This window comes from Triturus cristatus, chromosome 1_1 (genome assembly GCF_964204655.1).
Source record: "Triturus cristatus chromosome 1_1, aTriCri1.1, whole genome shotgun sequence".
Taxonomy (NCBI): Eukaryota; Metazoa; Chordata; class Amphibia; order Caudata; family Salamandridae; genus Triturus; species Triturus cristatus.
Window position 1 is genome coordinate 48,052,853 of NC_140579.1, and position 19,733 is coordinate 48,072,585.

Below are 19,733 nucleotides of genomic sequence, written 5' to 3' on the forward strand. Positions count from 1 at the left end.
CTTCCCCCTAAAGCCCATTCTACACGTAAAATAGGGGCTTCCATGGCATTCTTAGGGAACATCCCCTTAGATGATATCTGCAAAGCAGCTACATGGTCAACACCGCACACTTTCACTAAACACTATTATGTAGATGTGCAAACTAAGCAACAAGCTAGTGTGGGCCAGGCTGTACTCAAAACATTATTTCAAACCACTGCAACAGATACGGGTGGTCGCCGCTAAGGTTGGGTACTGCTGTATAATCTATGCACAAGTGTGTAATCTGCAGCTCATATGCCTCGAACGGAATATGCTATTTACCAGTATGCATCTGTTCTTGGCATGTAGAGCTGCAGATCTACACACGCCCACCCGCCTCCCCGGCTGCCTGTATCTGTTCCAGTTTATCCTATTTAGATACTACACACATGGGCCTCTTCACTGTTATTACTACGCTCCATCTTTCCCTGCTGGCGAAAAACAATCTGAGGATGGAGCCGAACCCCATGCGCAATACGATCCCAAAGGAGGAGTCACCGACCTCGTGACTTCCAAAGACTTTCCAAGAGGAAAAACAAACTGCAAACATCCGGGCCCAACACCAGATGGCGATCTATTCACACGTGTGTAGATCTGCAGCTCTACATGCCAAGAAAAGATGCATATTCCATTCAAGACATTTGCCAAGCACCAACATGGTCCTCAGTGCACACGTTCACTAAGCACTACTGCGTAGATATTCAGATGAACAAGGAAGCGCTAGTGGGACAGAAGGTCTTACAACACATATTCAGTAACCAGCGCTCGTCTTCCACCCAGCCATCACAAACCTAGCAAACGCACAGCATAGTGAATCCAGAAAGATTCACGCTGCAAAACGTATAGTATCTTACCTGTCGTTGTAGTTTTGCAGCTTGAAGACTTTCTGGATTCACTAGCGATCCCACCCTCCTCTGCCAGAAAGATGACACAAGAGAAAGACCATTAAAACAGGAAGAAGACTATTAAAAACAAGCATTGGCATAGCCAATAGGTCTCGCTTTTGGGACCTTTTAAGTATTTAGTTATGCAGCACAATATCCTTGGTGCAACAACATCAACTGTTGCATATAAGCACTTATAAGGTCCCAAAGGCGAGACCTATTGGCTATGCCAATGCTTGTTAAACTTGGTAACACTGCCTGGACATTGGTTGCACCTCATTAGTAGTTTCAAGTTCATTTATGTATGATCTTGGAACTCCAAAGAGAGCCACATAATCTGAAAGGCCAACAACATATATAAGAAAAAAATATGTGCAGCATAATTTCTACAATCATAAGCAAAAGCTGACAATAAAAAATCTCCAAATACAAAACATTAGAATATTTTATAGAATAGGAAATAGTTAAAATATCCTTTATGCCCTTAATACTGAATAACAACAGGTTACCTCATTAGTACCAGTGTAACAATCAAATACAGCAATAAGCAACAGAAAGGTGACCTGTCCAGCTTTGCAAACGCCTTTCACTGAGCCGCAAGATGTGTTGCTGCATTTTTTTTAACTTTTGGAGCTGGAATTTATTTTTGTTGTTGTTAATATCTGCCGATTAGGCAGAAGATGATGGATTATGTGGCAAATGTGACAAATCTATAATTATGCGAAAATGGCTGCAGGCGCATAATTTCAGTGGCCCTGGCCTGATTATAAGATACCGCAATAATCATGGTTCAGTGTGCATCTCAGGCCTCTGGGCCTCGGTGCCACTGCACCTCCTGCACAAATGGAAGCAACGTCCCTGCCTCCTTTGAGAGAAACGGGATTTGTATGGCATTCTGCCCTGGCCGCTTTGGTATCACAAAGTAATTGACCTTTAGGGTTTTAAATGACATTACTATAGGTCAGAAGTCTTTGCCTGGCGCCCTGGTCACCACAGCTGGTCAGTCAGTCGTTACAAAAGACACACCAATAGTACCCATTGACACCGAAATATAATACCAGTTTGACGATATTGGAGACCCCTGAAGGGTTTGGTTCTTAGAGCTAAGCCTTCCTTCTGACTCGACTGTGACTAGTGTCTCTCTTTGAATTTGTTGTCTGACCGCCGACACTTAGTCCACCGCATCCCACGTAGACGCTGCAGCCATCTTTTGAGAGAGGTAGAGAGAGAGAGGTAGAGAGAAAGGTAGAGAGGTGCAGAGAGGTAGAGAGAGGTAGAGAGAGGTAGTAGAGAGGTAGAGAGAGGTAGAGAGAGGTAGAGAGAGGTAGAGAGAGGTAGTAGAGAGGTAGAGAGAGGTAGAGAGGTAGAGAGGTAGAGAGGTAGAGAGAGGTAGAGAGAGGTAGAGAGGTGTAGAGAGGTGTAGAGAGGTAGAGAGAGGTAGCGAGAGAGGTAGAGAGGTGTAGAGAGGTAGAGAGAGATAGTCCGTATGGCCCTGCTTGTTAGGTCTGAGATCATAGGAAGGATAGATACCTAAGCAGTGACCCCACCATGAAAGAGTGTCGTCACCAGGTGAGCAGAGGGCAGTGTTTCTCCAGGGTGCCTCCTAGTGCTGAAGAATGCCTCGCTGGGGGGTGAGGGTGCGACCTCCAGGAGGTGTGCACTTATGGTACTTACTCAAAAGGTCTGACGACCACATTGGGAGGGGTAGTTTTGGAAGTTCAGTTACTGACACAAACCAAAGTGAAATATAGCCTCCCTCGGGAGAATGCCCAGTGGTGCCCCATTACCGTGATGGCAGTAACTACTGGGGAGAGCTGGAACTGGACCATACCCCGGGAAGTGCATAGGGCATGCTGGAACATTGCAATACTGTTCACTTAAAGGTACAGGGGCCACAGAAGGTGCCAGCTGCGACCCGCTAAGGAGAGGTTACGGCGGTAAGTGCATCTTCATGCACCTCGTTTAGTTTTAGGAATCCTTCCTTAAAGCAGGAAGTGCAAATCCGTAAAGAATAAAGAAAGTTACAACGGAGGGCAGAAGATTGAAAGAGGGGACCTGTTCGAGGTGCGCATTGTAAATGTATGCTAACAGCGTCCACACCTTGTCAGCTGTAGAGTTTAGAGAGGGAATTTAGGAGCCTGGAAGCCCCCTGGGAGGGAAGGGGGCAGTCAGACGCTCCATAAATCCTCCTAAAATAACAAATCGGATTACTGGGCCGCGCTCCTTAGGAAGAAGGGGTTGTCATCAGGCGGCATTTACAGTAAACCCAACACACGAGAGAGTTGAGCTGCGCTCTTACCTGGAACTAGAGAAAGGGTCTTCTTCTGTGCACCAAGCCGATCAAATGTCCGATTGACAATGAATGCAGAGGGTGTGGCTTAATGGCTAAGACGGCTGACTTTAAAGCTGGAGAATCAGGTCCGGGTCTGGAGGGAGGCTCGAACATTATGTGATTTTGAACAAATCACTTAATCTACCCGTACCTAAAACGAATGTATCCATCTGTAATGCAACTCGCGCTCGAGTAAAGCGCTCTGATACCTTCGGTCTAGCTGACGCCTATGTAAAACTGCAAAAAATAAATGTGTACAGGATCGCAATGTGGAAGGTGCTTTGTCTCGTTAATCCCACAGATGCACATTGGCGGGGTGCTGACAAAAGCATGAAACGCAGCAACGGGTGGTAGATGGTGTAGGGACGGCGAGCGAGCTGAAGCAAATCAAACAAGTGGCCGTGCGGCCGCGAAAGTGATCGCATCGGGATCAAACGTCAAAGTGAAAGTGAAAATAATCGCGTCAAGCGTGGCGCGCGTGCCCGCGCACATGCACTGTACCTCCAGGCTGGCCTGATAGCACTTTTTGGAGCCCTCTCAATAAGTCTCGCCAGACCAGGGCATGCGCTGGGTCAGGCGAGACCTAAAGAAGGGAAAAAAAAATACGAAGATGGCGACCAAAGGTGGGAGCTTCTGGAGGAAGCACTGCGACGTCACGAAGGACACCAAATGGTGGTATGTCGACGCGCACCTGGGCCACGAAAAAAAAAACATACAACAGTTCCGTATCCAACCACTAGATGGCGGAATAATGCACAGCAAAGTGAATCCAGAAAGTCTTCAAGCTGCAAAACTACACCGACAGGTAAGAAACTATACGTTCTTCTCTTTTGCGGTTTTCAATACAGCCATATTGGCTAACAATGCCTTTCATTCCCTTGCCTTTTTCCCTTCAAATAAAGGCCATGTTTTGCACTTTAAAATTTCATTTTCTGTATTCCAGAAATGTTCAATGTGACCGGTTCATTTTAAATGAAAGTCTGTAATTTAGGTTTTTTTTAGCCTTTATTACCTAAGCGTGTATGTGTGTATATGTGTGTGTGTATATATATATATGTGTGTGTGTGTGTGTGTGTGTGTGTGTGTATATATATATATATATATATAAAACAATCCAACTCCCAGCAAGAGGAGGAACGTACACGAAGTAGGTGAGAATAAGTCTTATTTATTGAGCTTCAGGTCTCCCACGACCCCGCATTGAAAGACGTGTTTCGCCTGTATGTATATGTGTGCGTGTGTGTGTGTGTATATATATATATATATATATATTCACTGAAAAAACCATAGGTTTCACACATGTTATAGTTAGCTGGACATTTTACTGATAAAAAACCAATGAAATTCCCCCGTTATAGTTACTGTAGGCAACTATAACTCACGCAACCGTAATCCTCTGCTGATGCTAATACTGTATTTAGACACTTATTTGCCCATGTCTTCTTCCATTAAATTTTAGCTATACATATATTACAAATATTTGTTTTTCATAAAGACACATATGTCATCAGCAGAGGATTACGGTTGCGTGAGTTATAGTTGCCTACAGTAACTATAACGGGGGAATTTCATTGGTTTTTTATCAGTAAAATGTCCAGCTAACTATAACATGTGTGAAACCTATGGTTTTTTCAGTGAATTTGCAAGGTTTTTTAAATGCTAATTCCTAACTATAACGTGTGTGAAACCTATGGTTTTTTCAGTGAATTTGTACGGTTTTTTAAATGCTAAGTTACTTTACGCCATTTGTGGCTTGCGCGCCCACTTAACGCAGTTCGTTCCGTGCGCGCACCGTGCGCGCTTCGCGCACCGTGCGCGCACAGTGAGCACGCGGTGCGCTTTGCGCACCGACGTTACGCTAGATGGGCCATGAACGCACGATGCGCTTCGCGCTACGTGCGCACATGGAGGACATATGATGAGCATCGTTGTGACAGGTAAAATATATGTTTTGTTCTGCTGTAATAAGCGATGCTCAAATGGTGCCCTTCGGGCACCATTTGCACACGGGGTGGGGAGAATGTGGATATTTTTTTTTTTATTATTATTTATTATCGAAAAAATTAAAATTGCCTTTTTTCACTTGGGGGATCGTTGGGGACTCCCTCGACATGGCTAGGTGCTTGGGAGCTGTCTAAACAGCCCCTTTACATGTTTTTGCACTTTGTTTTTCAACCCCCTGTCAGAGTGCGAGAGAGAAAATGGCGGCCGCCGCTTCCTGGTTTCGACCGATTCGAATGTTTACTAAGATCTAACGGCCAATCAGAATCGCGCTCGCGCACGTCACCGTACGCGTACGGTAAGCGCACCGTAAGCGCACCGTAAGCTGGCTCAGATATATATATTGATTTAAAGGCTATTTTCTCAGAATCTACTGAACAGATTTACACCAAACCTACAAAAGGCACTTCCTTGACCTGAGGACTACCTCTCTGCCAAATTTCATTAAATTCTGTTCAGCCGTTCGGGCTGTAGCTCTGTCTAAAGGTCCTATGGAAAAATGCATGGGAAAAACGCGTTTTGGGACCCCCCTTTTATCTCAGCCCCCGCTTGACGAATCCCCCCGAGACTTTCAGGGTAGGAGCGGAGCTCAACGCCCCACCTATTTTGAAACTTTTGCGAGGATTCGTTGACCGGCGCCAAAGTTATTCAAAATAGAATGTTGCGGATTTCCTATGGTAAGAGGGTCCTAACTATAACTATCTACTGGCGACCGCCAGTAGATAATATATAAATATATATATATATATATATATATGTGTGTGTGTGTGTTTTTAGAGTACTACGTCTTTTAATAGGTTTTAAATATATATATATATATATATTCTTTTTTTTTTTTTATTGTATTTGCGTGCTCCGGGTGTCCCTGCTCATGGGTGGGACATTTTAGTGCTTAATACTTTGAGTATTTCCCTGGAAGAGAACTAGGGTTACAGGTAAGTAACTTATCCTTATTGTAGATTCAGAAGAGACCCAGCCTTCTCTACTTCCTTCAGACAACTATGTATTTCTACCCAGTGTTTATCCCACCCCCCAAGAAATAAGTGGTTGGAACTATGAAGTGATTCATTGTTGGGTTCTGGGTATTGCATGCTAATGCATCCCAGTAACCTCTTGATTAATTGTCTAAAAAAACCTAACCGAAATTTTATTATTAAAAGTACAGTACTAAGCCAAGGTAATAACTGAAGTTTTCTTTCCCCTTTCGTACCCGCTTCATAGTTCTGAGGCATGATTGTTTTCAATGTATCTCACTTGCTACCAACCTTACCATTCTTCTGAAGTAGTTAAAAGTTTGGGGTAGGGGCGTGGTCTCGCCGGGCAATGGCGTGAGACGTGCGCTGCTTCAGCTCCGGGCCGCCGCTGGGGTCATCTGCATTTTTAAAGCGGTTCTCCTGCAGCGATCGGGTCCGAATCAACGCCTGAGTGCGGCTGAAGACAAGGGGCACCTGACGAGGGGCTGAGAAGTGATCAGAGACGGCGGAGGGCTCGGGGCTCTGTGACGGCGGGGTGACGGAGATCGCTGTCCCGCCCGCCATTTTGCATTTCGCCTGCTGCCCGCTCACGGCAACCAGCGCCTGATATCTAAGGCGGGGGCGAGAGCGGAAGCCCGGTGGATCAGGCGGAGTACGTCGGGGTGGACCCCCATTGCCTCGGAGCTGCCCTGTGGTGTCACGGGCCCCGGACTGACTGGGGCATCGGTCCTGGGGTCCCTGCAGACGGAGTTGCGGAGTGGTGGCCGCCATCTTCCCCCGGCCTGGCCTTCCCGCCTGCCGGACTGCTGAGGGCGCGGATCGGAGAGGCGGCGGACAGTGGCGCGACAGCTGGGCCCACGACGACGGCGAATGCAGAGGTGAGGCGGGGCCCGAGGCCCGTGAGGAGACCCGGGCTGTGGGACACAGACGGCGCTGCTTCACCGGAGCAACTGGGCGCTGTGGAGGAGAGCCTGGCCGCCATTTGCTACGACAGGAGCGGCTGAGGCTGGGCGGCAGGGTAGGCCCCTGAAGAGAACTCGGCGGAGGGGCGGGCCTGGATCGCTGGGGACCCCGCTGGACTGCCGGTGACTGTTGGGGCCTCTGGGGCCTTACCTGGAGGTCGGTTGCCTTGCTTGCTTTGCCCCCGGTGGTCGGCGGTGCGGGGCAGGACGGAGTGGAGAACCGGGAGAGGCACGGCGCCCCTGACCCCCTGACCCCCTGAGACAGCCTGGTTCCGGCGGTGTGGCGGCCCTGGGAGCCCCTCGGGGGGGTGAATAGTGGCCCTGAGGTGGGCGGCTGGAGCCTGGGGGCTGGCTGAGAGCCTGCTTCGGACCCCGAGTTGGTGGAGAACAGTGCTCTGGGACTCCGACCTGCGGCTCCTGCGGCTGAACGCGGGGCGGCCCCGGGGGTCACTGGAGGCCTGCTACGCCCTTGTTGGGACCATTGGTCGGCACTGGGGATCGGAGGAGTGACCTGCGGCTGACTACTCTACCACGCTGGCCCTCGTGGGCTGTTCCGCGGGGGCAGGGGCCCGAGGAGACCCGGCGACGGAGACCCGCAGAGACACAAGCTTGTGCGCAGTGAGTTGTTCCTTGGGGGGGATTACGGGCCCTTGACCTTCTGATCACCTTGCTTGAGCTGGGGGTTTTGCGCAGGGGCCTTGCGCCCACAGGCGAGAAGACTGGAGACTGTGGAGCACTGTGGGGCCCTGGTCTGGACTGAACTGGGAGTTGGGACATCAGTGCGGCCTATGGGGTCCTGTGGCTGATCGGACGCGGGGCACTGCGGAGACCCCGCCGACTCAGGGGCGCGCGGTGGTGGCTCGTGGAGGGGTCCCTGAGGGAGAGAAGTTGCCGGACCGGTGCGTCTAGACCCCGGTTCATATCGGCGCGCTCAGCGGCCATAGCCTGCCCGGGGACTTGGCCTCACCGGAAACGACTAGCACGGGCAGAATTGCAGCATGACTCGCACGAAGTCCGGGAAGGAGCCCCCGGCGACCTCCAAGGATGCCTCGGTTGCTGACCTATGGGAAAAGTCAGGAGCGGCCTCTTCGGGAGGGGGTGCCGCCGCGGAGCCGGTCACCCAGTCATTCATGGCGCTTTTCATGCAGGAACTCAAGACGGAGATTGGGTCCCTTCGCACTGAAGTCCAGGCCTGCGTCAAGGATCTCCGGAAGGAGGTGGGAGACCTGGGAGATCGCGTAGACGACATGGAGAAGACCCTGGACACCCGCACGGAGGACCAGGAACACCTCTGGCAGCGACTGGCGACCCTGGAGGAACAGCACGTTGAGCTCCAGATCAAACAGGAGGATTTGGAAAATAGAGGGCGCCGCAACAACATTCGCATCACGGGTGTTCCGATTGGGGCTGAAGGGGACGATATAATGGCATTTGTGGCGGATCTGCTCCAGGAGATTCGCGGGGATGATGCCGCTTCGCCGCCAGCCTTGGATCGGGCGCACAGGGTCTCGGGGCCACCTGGGAGACCTGGACTCATCCCTGACATCCTGACAAGGGTCCACTTCTTTGTAGAGAAGGAAGCGATCCTCAAAGCTGCCAGAGACAAACCTGACATCCTGTATAAAGGCATGCATGTTCAGCTGTTCCAGGACCTGGCCTCCACGACCCTCCGGCGCCGCAGGGACTTTCGGCCCGTTACGGACAAACTGCGGGAGCTCCACATCCGCTACCAGTGGGGCCACCCCTTCGCTCTCATATTTCAGTGGGAGTCCAAGCGCCGAGTGATCCGCTCCTACCGGGAGGCGGCCCAGCTACTCCAGATCCCGGACTCCCCGTCAGCTAGCCCGACGCGGTGCTCTGCGAAGGCTCGTGGGGCCCCTCTGAAGCCGCAGTGGTCCACGGTGCGCCATTCCCGGCACCCTTCTTCTCCGGATGGCAGCAGATCGTCACGAGATAAGCAAGACATTATCAAACATATCAAATCTCTAGAGGGCGGCTCGCCACTGACGGGCTCTCAGATCCCGCCCCCGAGTGAGACCCCCTGGGGTGGTCGCCTCCCCGGGCTGCAGGCGTTCTTTCTTCCTGTGAGTGCTCCCGATCTTCTGGGCCGGTGGCTGCTTTGGTGGCTCCACTTTTCCTGCTTCTGGCGCCCCGCCGGGGCGATGCGATTGGACCTGCCTCTTGCTATGCCTCGCGTACCTACAGGAGAGGCGGTGGCCCGGAGCGGGCTCTTGGTGCTGTGATTTCTTGGCTGAGCGATGACAAACCCCCACGCCTATCCATGGGAGAGTGACATCTCTGGGACAGCTTGTGCCACGCGGCCTGGCTACTCCTTAGACTGGAATAGGACATGTTGGCCATGTTGGCCGGTTCAGGACTCATGTGGTTTTCCCTTGTTTTTCCCTTTCCTTCTTCTTCCCCATCTTTGGTGCCCTTCTGATGGGGGGGGTGTGCTGACGTGTGCGGGTGTGGGAGGGTCAATGCATGCTGGGGGGACCTGGGACTATGGCTAGTGAGCCGTGCTGGAAGGTCCTTTCCCTCAATGTGAAGGGGCTCAACTCGCCCAACAAGCGTCGCCAAGTGTGGCGGTACCTTCTGCTTCAGAACCCTGACATAATTCTCCTCCAGGAGACTCACCTCCTTAAGGCAGATGTGGCCCGCATGGCGCACCCTCGATAGGCAGTTCTGGGCCTCGGCGACCACTAAAACGGCGGGGGTGGCTATTCTCTGCTGGGCGGGAATTGAACCGGGGGCGTCTAAGGTGCTTCGAGACAGCGAGGGTAGGTTCTTGAAGGTTGAGGTCAAGAGGGGTCATTGCATGCTCACCTTATGTAATCTCTACGCTCCCAATCAGGGTCAGGATCTTTTCTTACGCAGGCTGATCAGGGACCATCTAGACCAGGTCACTACGGACCTCATAGTTGGGGGTGACTTCAACTTGGTGTGGGATGCGGAGCTGGATCGCTGTGGGGGGGCCTTCCACGGGGTGGGGGCCATGTCTGCGGCAGTGAAGAGCTCCCTCAGCGCCCTCAACTTAGTAGACGTCTGGCGCTACCACTCCCCAGGCTTGCGCGACTACACGTACTATTCACATGCGCACCGCTCTTACTCCCGGATAGACCTGATACTTGTCTCTCACTCCCTGCTCAAAGACACTATTTAGGCGACGCACTCCAACATATCCATCTCGGATCACGCCCACGTGGAGCTGAGTTTCCACAAACGTAGCAATGGCCCCCCGCGTTCGTGTCGCTGGAGGTTCCCGGAACACGTACTCAGGGACCCGGTGGACAAGGAGGAAATACAGGAGGCTATTTTAGCCTACTTTGCTTCAAATGATCTCCCGGGGACCCCCCTCCCCCTCCTGTGGGACGCCTTCAAGGCTACTATCCGGGGTTCGCCTCTACGAGCACAAACTCGAACGGGTGGTCAGATTGCTTGAGAGAATGGACCACGAACGCCCGTTGATGGCACACAAGCGCAGTTTGGCTATCCTTCGAGGCCAGCTTCGAGCCCACAGAACGAACAAGGCGGAGCGGGCCTTACTGGCACTTAAGCAGCGGTACTATACAGGGGGCGACAAGGTGGGTGCCAAGGCCCACATCGCGAAACTGCAAAGGGCGGATGGATCCTGGGCCACTTCGGAGTCGACTAAGCTCCAGATGTTCCACGACTTCTACGCAACTCTCTATGCCGCTGACCCCCCCGCGCCGGAATTGATAGCCTCTACCATGGAGGCCTGTGCCTGGGAACCGCTAAGTGAGCGCCAGTCGGGACTTCTTGAGGTCCCCATCACTTCAGAGGAAATGGCGGGCGCTCTGCGTGATCTTCCGCTGGGGAAAGCGCCTGGTCCAGATGGGCTACCGGTATCCTTCTATCGCGCCTTCTGGCCACAACTGCAACCATACCTTCTGCGTCTCTTCAACTCGTTCGACGAGTTGACTGGCCCGTCGACTGATATGGCAATGGCGGAAATAGCTCTCATCCCGAAACCCGGGAAGGATCATACCCTTTGCTCCTCTTATCGGCCCATCGCGTTGCTAAACACAGATCTTAAGCTGTATACTAAACTCTTGGCTAAACGGCTTAGTTTCCACATGCCCAATCTTGTCGAGCCGGACCAGGTGGGGTTCATCCAGCACCGTCAAGGGGACAACGTCCGCCGAATAGCGCACATCGTTGGGAAAGCCAAACATTGGGGGATACTGGCGTGCCTGCTCTCGCTTGACGCAGAGAAAGCGTTCGACTGGGTGGACTGGCTGTTCCTCCGCGCGGTGCTCCAGAGGGTGGGTCTGGGCCCGAAGATGGTGGCGCGCATTATGGCTCCCTATCTTTCGCCGGTAGCTAGGGTGCGCGTAAACGGTCAGCTCACGCCGGCCTTCTCCATCTGTAGAGGTACCCGACAGGGCTGCCCCCTGTCCCCACTACTGTTCGCTCTTGTGGTGGAGCCCCTCGCCATCATGGTACGCCGGTCCCCCGACATAAGGGGTATCTCCCTCCGGGGGGTGGAGCATAAGATCGCCCTCTTCGCGGATGACCTCCTCCTTACCCTATCGGACCCGCTGCGCTCCCTGCCGGCGACCCACTTGCTGCTCCAGGACTTTGAACAGGCGTCCGGGCTCAAAATCAACCATGCGAAATCATGGGCCCTCAATATCACGATCCCGGATGGAGATCTGCTGGCGCTTCGGACCTCCACCCCCTACCAGTGGGCGACCCACTCGGTGCGTTACCTCGGCCTCAACCTGACTCCGGACCTGGCCACCTGGACGCAGGCCAATTGGCAAGAGTATAAGTGTTCGGTTCAGACGGACCTGCGCGCGTGGAGAGCCTTGCCACTCTCTTGGCTCGGCAGACTCAACACGGTGAAAATGTCTATCTTGCCAAAGATCCTGTCCCTCTTCCAAACCCTGCCGACACCGATTCCGGAACACCAGATCCAGGGACTCCAACGGGAGCTAGTGGCGTTTATCTGGGGTGGGAAGAAACCGCGCTTTTCCAACACAATCTTGATGCTCCCCCGGGACAGGGGTGGCCTAGCGTGTCCGAATCTCCTTGAGTACTATTGGGCGTCCCATCTCCGATTTGTCTTGGAATGGGGGGCGTGGGAGAGTGAAAAGGTGTGGTTCCACATGGATCGGGCTGTCACCTGCCGCCCTCTGTGGGATCATGCCTGGCTGCCTCAAGGGGCGCGTCATCGCAGCGCGTATATGGCTGTCCCCACCAGAACAGTCCTGGAGATCTGGGACAAGGTGGCGGTTCGGAGGTGACTCACTTCCTTTCCGTCCCCTCACACCCCCATCGCGCACAATCCGCAGTTTCCGCCAGCCTGTCGTCCACCTTTTTTTGCCAATTGGACGGAGACTGGCTGCAGAACGATAGGGAACCTCTTCACAGGGGGTAGTTTTAAATCCTTTGCGCAATGCAAGCAAGAATTTGGGATCTCGGAGAATGACAAATTTCAATACATCCAGCTTCGCCACTGGATCCAGGGCTCCTCCCTGACACAGGCAGCTGTACGTCCTTTCACACCGTTCGAACAGCTAGCGCGCACATTCGGCGCATACAAGGGACTGATCTCACGTATCTACGGGGTATTGCAACACGCGCAGCGGCCTGTTCCGCATCTATACCAATCGAAATGGCAGTCTGTCTCTGGCTCGGGTGTCGCCCCTTCTCAATGGGCGAGGCTGTGGAGAGATATCCCTAAAATTCTGCGCAGCATTCCGCAGCAGGAGTCGGCCTATAAGGTGATGACTCAATGGTATTACACCCCGGTTCGGCTTCAGAAGATGTTCCCTGCAACGTCTTCCCTTTGCTGGCGCTGTACTCAGGCGCCGGGAGACTTCATTCACATCTGGTGGACCTGCCCCCTTATAGCTACTTTCTGGAAAGAGATCCTCAGCCATATCAAATGGGTCCTGGTGTACCCCCTGCCTGCGGATCCGCTGGTTGCGGTCCTGGGCCTCCGGCCGGAGACTACGAGAGCCATGACGGGGCGTGACCGGCACCTTAGCCTCCACATGCTATGCGCCGCCAAACAGACGGTGGCACTATATTGGAAAAAGGCGGAGACGCCCTCCATAAACGTATGGTTTGCTCGCCTGTGGCATGTGGTGGCGGTGGAGCTGCTCACGGCCCGGCTTCAGTTCCGAGATACTCAATTTAGGAAACTCTGGGCGCCCCTGGTGGACCACCTGGGGCGGTTGGAACATGCCCGAATGAAGCCGCCACGGCTGCGGGCCCTGAGGTTCTTCGACGATGTTGTATGCCCGGCGGATCCGGGAGGTCATTGGGGGTTGTCGGGTAGTGGGCAGGGAGAGCCGGCCACCGCCCTTCAGCCCACTGGCGAGGAGACTCCGCCTCTACTACGCCAGTACGCCGTGGTACCCACCGTTTAAGGGGTAATGTAGCGGACGCTTTTGGCTTTCCCCGCGCCTGGGACGTTCCCCCCCCCCCACCCCCCCTGGTATCCTCCCTATCTCCCCATTTTGTCTCAGTTTCTCCCCCGGTTAGTTGATTGTATTGTGGGCACTCCTGGTCTCAGGGATGGCCCCGGGGGCTTCGCGCACCACTCTATCGCTGTCAAATCTGAAATGCCCTATGGCCGGCTTCTTGCAGGCGTGACTCGTCTAATAGCGGTTAAGCCGCCCCTTACCGGATAGGCCCCTGTTGAGAGCTACTGCGCTCCCATCGCGGCTGGAAGAGAAGTGGGAAGGGTGGGACTCCCGCCCGGAGATCACTTGTTTGGATGTTGCCTCTCTTCAGGGGACGGGGGTGGCGGCGCAATTACAGTAACTATATGCCAGGCATAGAAGGCTCTAAGGGGTTTCCACTCTCGATATCCTGCAACAGGCCGATCCTACAACGGGGCATGTAGCCATTCTCTGAGCCTGCTGCTGACCTACGACAACCCTGCGATTGTTCGTCTCTGCTGGTATACCCTGGAGATGTCACTGGGAGGGGAGATCTGGGGCCGAGGGACCTTGACCATGATAGACCTGTTCTTCCAGCTATACCTGGGTTGTGGCATATCTTCTTGATTGGTTGGGCCTTCGCCCTTTGTTATTTGCATGTGGTAGCTGCCGGCCCCTGTGGTTGTAGGCGAACCAGCTGTGTACCGCTACAGGAGTGCTCCTTTAAACTCAATAAAAAGTTGTATGTAAAAAAAAAAAAAAAAAAAGTTTGGGGTAGGCTCCATTTCTCATACACCCTGGCAGAAGATTTATCTGTCCTGTAAACAGGTTGGCAGTCTCTTAACATTGCTCGGTGTATGGGAACTTTTGTCTTAGGATGGGTTCTAACTTTCCTTTTATGCCTGTTTATTAAATGCAGATAGAAAGGGAGATGAGACACAAATTGAAAACAGCTTTTAAGAACTTCATAGAAAAGGTGGAATCGCTGAATAAAGAGGACCTGGAATTTGAAATCCCTTTCAGAGAACTGGGGTAAGAATGTCCACAAACCCTGCGCTGTGCCCTCTAGTGTGTTGGAACTTTTGAACTGTCATAGATTTTAAACTCCTGTTGCTTAAAAATGTGCATTTTGGGTTCCATGTTGCAAGGCTGAACGGAAGGTTTGAAATTTGGACTATTACGAAATACATTTTACAGTCCTAACCCACCTTCCTTGGCTTGGCTTCTTATCCTTCTTTTACTGTGCTAGGTTCAACGGCGCCCCCTACAGGAGTACATGTCTTCTCCAGCCTACAAGCAGCGCCCTTGTTAACACCACAGAATGGGTGAGTGAGGGTGCTCAAGGGCTTTCTATATACTGTGGCGCAGGTACTTACTTGTATATGTCTCTTTCTCTCTTCCCAGCCCCCTTTTGTGGTGACCTTGGATGAGGTGGAACTTGTGCACTTTGAGCGAGTTCAGTCCCACCTGAAGAACTTCGACATGGTCATAGTCTACAAAAATTACAGCAAGAAAGTGACCATGATCAATGCCATTCCTGTTGCATCCCTCGACCCCATCAAGGAATGGCTCAAGTTAGTGCTCGTCCCTTTTCCTCTCCTCTGTGTTTGTTGCCCAGTTCATCAGCATTGTTTCAATGGAGCCTCAAGTCCCCATCGGGCTTCTGAAAGCTAGAACAAGATAAGGGGAGAACATGCATATGCAAATTGAGCTCGTCATCATTCCACCTGTTAGTAATATTTTGGCCTCGACAGCCTAGAAACTCTTGAGTCAAACGCAGTTTCAAATGTCCTCTTGGTCTAATAGTAATGCCATAGCTCGAACATGTTGCAGGCTGGATAACGGTCCCACAAAGTGTACTGGGATGAAGGGCAGAAACGTAAGCCCCTTGCCTCTTGGTGTTGTCTATAAACGTTTGTTGGTATTGTAAGGTGGGATGGACCTAAAATATTACATTGGAATAGACACACTCTGATCTGTGCTGCAGCTGTTTGGCAATGGCTTGAAGAGTTGACCTCACTTAGGGGTCTTGAAACCATGTCCACATTGATTCTGCACGGTTAAACTTTTCAGTGTAGTTTGCCATTGTAGCTGAGTCTATATACACGTAACCGAGTTTCTGCTATCCTCCAGTGTTTTCAACTCTGATTTCCTTGGATTGGAGACTGTTTAACACACATTCCCCATGTCTGTTTTCATGATTTGTAGCTCCTGCGATCTGAAGTACACCGAAGGGGTGCACTCCCTTAACTGGACCAGAATCATGAAGACCATCATCGATGATCTAGAGGGCTTCTTTGAGACGGGTGGCTGGGATTTTCTGGAGCCAGTGGGCGAGGTGAGTTAAGTGGGGGAACTCTTGACTATCTGAGAAGGAAACAGATTCTGTCCCTTTCTGGAGGAAATTTTTATTAAGATGGGTGGATCTCATAGGCAAGTTAAGGGAGTGGTACATACAGTGAAATTGAGCTATGTGTTCAGAATGCTGGGTAGCAGAAAATTGTGATTTAGGAAAAGACCCAATCCTGAGCCTCCAGATTTGATAATGCTGCAAATTGCACTGCCAGGTAATGTGGAAGATGGTTGATCATTGCAATTGTATTGTGTCCAACGATTCACTTACATATGCTTTGATCTACAGGGATGTGATGCTGAGGGAGATGGCTCAGAATCTGTGCTGGAAGACAAGACATTCAAGCCTGAGGAAGATACTGATGATGATGAGGAAGAGGAGGAGGATAGTGATGAGGATTACTCAGATGAGGAAGAGGATGACTCTGGTATGTGTGCATTGTTTACCACTTGAATTGTATGGTTGGGGCTAGGCCCTGCCAATAGAGGTTTCTCTGAGCAGCAGATACAAGGTTGTTTTAGTTGTCTTTAAGCAGGGTGCTCCTTTATAGTGGCTGCATCCTTGTGTGAGATCTGTCTATCTCTAGGCAGCTTCTGGGCAGCTGGTGCTTGAAGTTGTGGGCAGTGATTGTGAAAGACTTTCCCTCCGGACATCTCTACATAGGATTCTGTTTATCCCCCAACTGTAGTGAACTAATCTAATAATTTGCCCTCCCAAACAGAGGCGCGCCGCCCTCATCTCCCCTGACACAATGTTCCTATAACACCGCTACACACAGGAGTGGTGTTTTGTCTACCTGAACTGAACCGATGGAGAGTGAAGGGTTGGTTGGTTTGTCTGAATGCCCAGTCTCATTCCTGTTCGATTCCTGCTGCCTGTAAATACAGTGAGGTTCCAGGGAAGTATGCCGCCTTTTTACTTGGTACTGCCCTGAAGGTCCAGGGGGCAAGAGTTTGTCACTCATGGCATGCATTCACGTTTCCGTCTGGATAATTTGAACTTTTGGAAGCTGTGGTATGGGATTGCTTGGCTGGGACAGTCCTTTGAGCGGGGGCATGGTGGATTACGTTAGATGGGTGTAGTTTCAGTTTAGTAGGTGAAATGCAGCATTGCTTGACTGGGATGATTTGAATGTATTGGTGATGGGGAATCATTCTTTGACCTCCTATCTTTCCAGTCTACAGCGGAGAATCCATTGGCAGTGAGGAAGAGAGCTGAAAAGACTGGGATGAACTGGAAGAGGAAGCCAGAAGAGGTAAGTTTTAACCCACATGGTGGGCTGTCTTAAGGCTTCCAGCTCCACACCCAGGAACGTTTTTACCCCACCACTCCCTCACCTAGCACAGTTCATGGTGCATCATTTCTCACTGCACTCGTTCTCTCCCAAAGAGCTGTAATTAAGTTATTTGTCACCCAGTGGAGCATCATCCTACGGATCTCTGCACCCTCTTGCCCTCCCAAACATACTAGCTCACGCTCACAGCACTGAGTGGGGGTTTACGAACCACCAGTACACCACCATACTACTTGTTGGGCACTTACTAATAGAGCACCTCGAAAGATCAAGTGAGACTGGAAGTGTTTGAGCATTTGTCCTACAGGCTGTTTTGCAGCGTCGGTTGTATTGGTTCTGAGGTGCTGTCTGGCTGATTCCATTCATCTATAAAACTAAGAGTGTCATCCTGAAAGGATCCTGGAGATGTATGTGAATAGGAAAGAGCAAGGGAATGCTGTGTGTTCCACATATATGTGGAGAGCTTCCTATGGTGAGGCAGAAGAATGTGTGTGAGTCTCAATAGAGTACAGTCTTAGTTTGAATTGACTCATTTCATCTTTGCTTATCAGCTGATCGCGAGAGCAGGTACGAGGAAGAAGAGGAGCAAATGTCTCAGAAAAGTAAGAAGAGGAAGAGTTCAGGCCCTGTCAGCGTACCACCGGCCAAGAAGAAGAAGTGAAGTCTCCTCCTTTCTTTGCCTACTCATTCTTGCGCACCACAATATCTGTGCACCCTCTTCTCAAACAAACATCTTACATGGAAAGACATTTTGCTGAACTTGTTTTGTGGCATTTTTCATCCTTCTCACAATGTGTTCATGGACCAATCTTTCTTACCTTCAACAACTGCCAGCCTACCCTGTCTTGACACCCAGCCCACCTACAAACACGCCTCTCATTTCGGGATGTTCTTAAACTACAGATGCTGCTCCTGGAGAACCTAGTTTAAGCTGCTGTTTCCTGCCAAGAACTTTCCAGAATGGACCTGAGCTCTTAACTGGGGGCAGGACCAGTTGAAGGAAGGGAAGCACACTATCCTTGTGCACAGGACATTACCTTTTTATCACTGGGAAAAAGGTTAAGAGTGCGCATTCTTTCTACTGGTTCAAGGGGATATGTTTCAGCCTCATCTGGCCTCAACACTTGTATAAAAATCTTCTTACGCCTCCCTCCACCTGGTTTGTCATACGCCTTAAAATCCAGTATCTCCCTGATTTTGTTGTGGGCACTAGAAGCAATTGGTCTTACATCATGGAGGCCTTGTGTTTGTGTATGAGTGGGTCCCCACCTTACTGTCTCAGTTTCTTGAGTTAATGAAGTGATTCTCTGGGAAGGGTGTGAACTTCCCCATACAGCTCTAGTTTGGTTTCCTGCCGATTTAGATGTTTTTAAAATGTTAAATATTCCTTTCTTGTGATATTTATCAGCAGGTCCACGTTTTCCTATTATAAGTTCTTGAAAATAAATAACTTGAGTTTATTTTATTTTACTTCAAGATATGTAGCCTTTTCTTTTTGCCTTCTCTGCTCTCATATTCCCTTCATATACACACCCTGCTGTGTGCCCCACCTATAGTCTTGGCCAGCAGAAAGTATGTTTTGAACCTCTATTGGGTTTTTATTTGTAAAAGTGGGTAGTCTGGGTGTTTCTCTTGTAGTCGGGGAAGGTCTTGGACTTTACATTTATTTTTGTCTTTCTCTTAGCAGTGATTAACAGACTTTACGAACTTTGGAAAACCTAAAAAGACAAAAAAAATGTTGTATGTTTACTTTTTTCAATTTTCTTTTAGCTGTTGTCTGTTAAGATATTGAAGTTGTGTGTAATCTGCCTGTGGTTGTATGCCATACTTGTGACAATAATGTTTTGACCTGCTGTGTCATTGTGTCGCTATTCAATCTTCTGTTGTAGTAGTGTAACCACAGGAGCCTCCTCGATTGGGGCTTGTGTAGGGGTAACTCCGTGCATATCAAATTGCAACAGAGGCTATAAATTAGCATAGTAGCATGTGTTGGCTGCAGATACACATGCTATGCATACTCCTGCCATATAGTGTTGTGCCTGGATTCTGCAAGATGTTTGTCCCTTCAGGAGGTTTTATGATTGGCCTCGTTTCTCCACCCCCTTGATTCATTGCGCATGTCAAACCCTTTGTTCCTTAGAAAGTTTTTTCCCGCCATTGGGCTCAAACGAACTGTGTCGAAGCTCTGCAGAATTCGATGCCACATGGCCTACGGGAAAACAGTGAAGATCGGAAGATCAACTACTACACCGGGAAGGACTCCCTGGCTTCCAAACAGTCAACAGCTGTAGGAAGCTGGCTCTGTGTATACTATAACAAAATGAGGTACAGTGTGGACAGAGCCCAGTCAGTCAAACCCTAAAGGTAGGTAGAGGTAAAAGTAAATAGCACCTTACTCTCTATTTGTGGTAGTGTGGGCGAGCAGTAAGGCTGAACTCAGACCAATCTGTTTGTATCAAAAATATTTAGGTATTTTTTGTTCGAGGCATTTGAGCT

At 50.7% G+C, this 19,733-nt stretch overlaps 1 protein-coding gene across 1 annotated transcript in view; it reads left to right on the forward strand.

Annotated features, from left to right (window-relative positions):
- LOC146869332 (FACT complex subunit SPT16-like) overlaps nt 1-18,713 on the forward strand; it is a 251,328-nt gene extending 232,615 nt beyond the window's left edge. The window contains exons 13-19 of the mRNA XM_085650597.1: nt 14,510-14,622; nt 14,840-14,915; nt 14,995-15,164; nt 15,799-15,928; nt 16,232-16,370; nt 17,121-17,198; nt 17,789-18,713. Of these exons, the coding sequence (XP_085506723.1) occupies nt 14,510-14,622; nt 14,840-14,915; nt 14,995-15,164; nt 15,799-15,928; nt 16,232-16,370; nt 17,121-17,161 (669 nt within the window). The 3' untranslated portion in view covers nt 17,162-17,198; nt 17,789-18,713. The remainder of the gene's footprint in view (nt 1-14,509; nt 14,623-14,839; nt 14,916-14,994; nt 15,165-15,798; nt 15,929-16,231; nt 16,371-17,120; nt 17,199-17,788) is intronic.
- The last annotated feature ends 1,020 nt before the right edge of the window (nt 18,714-19,733 follow it).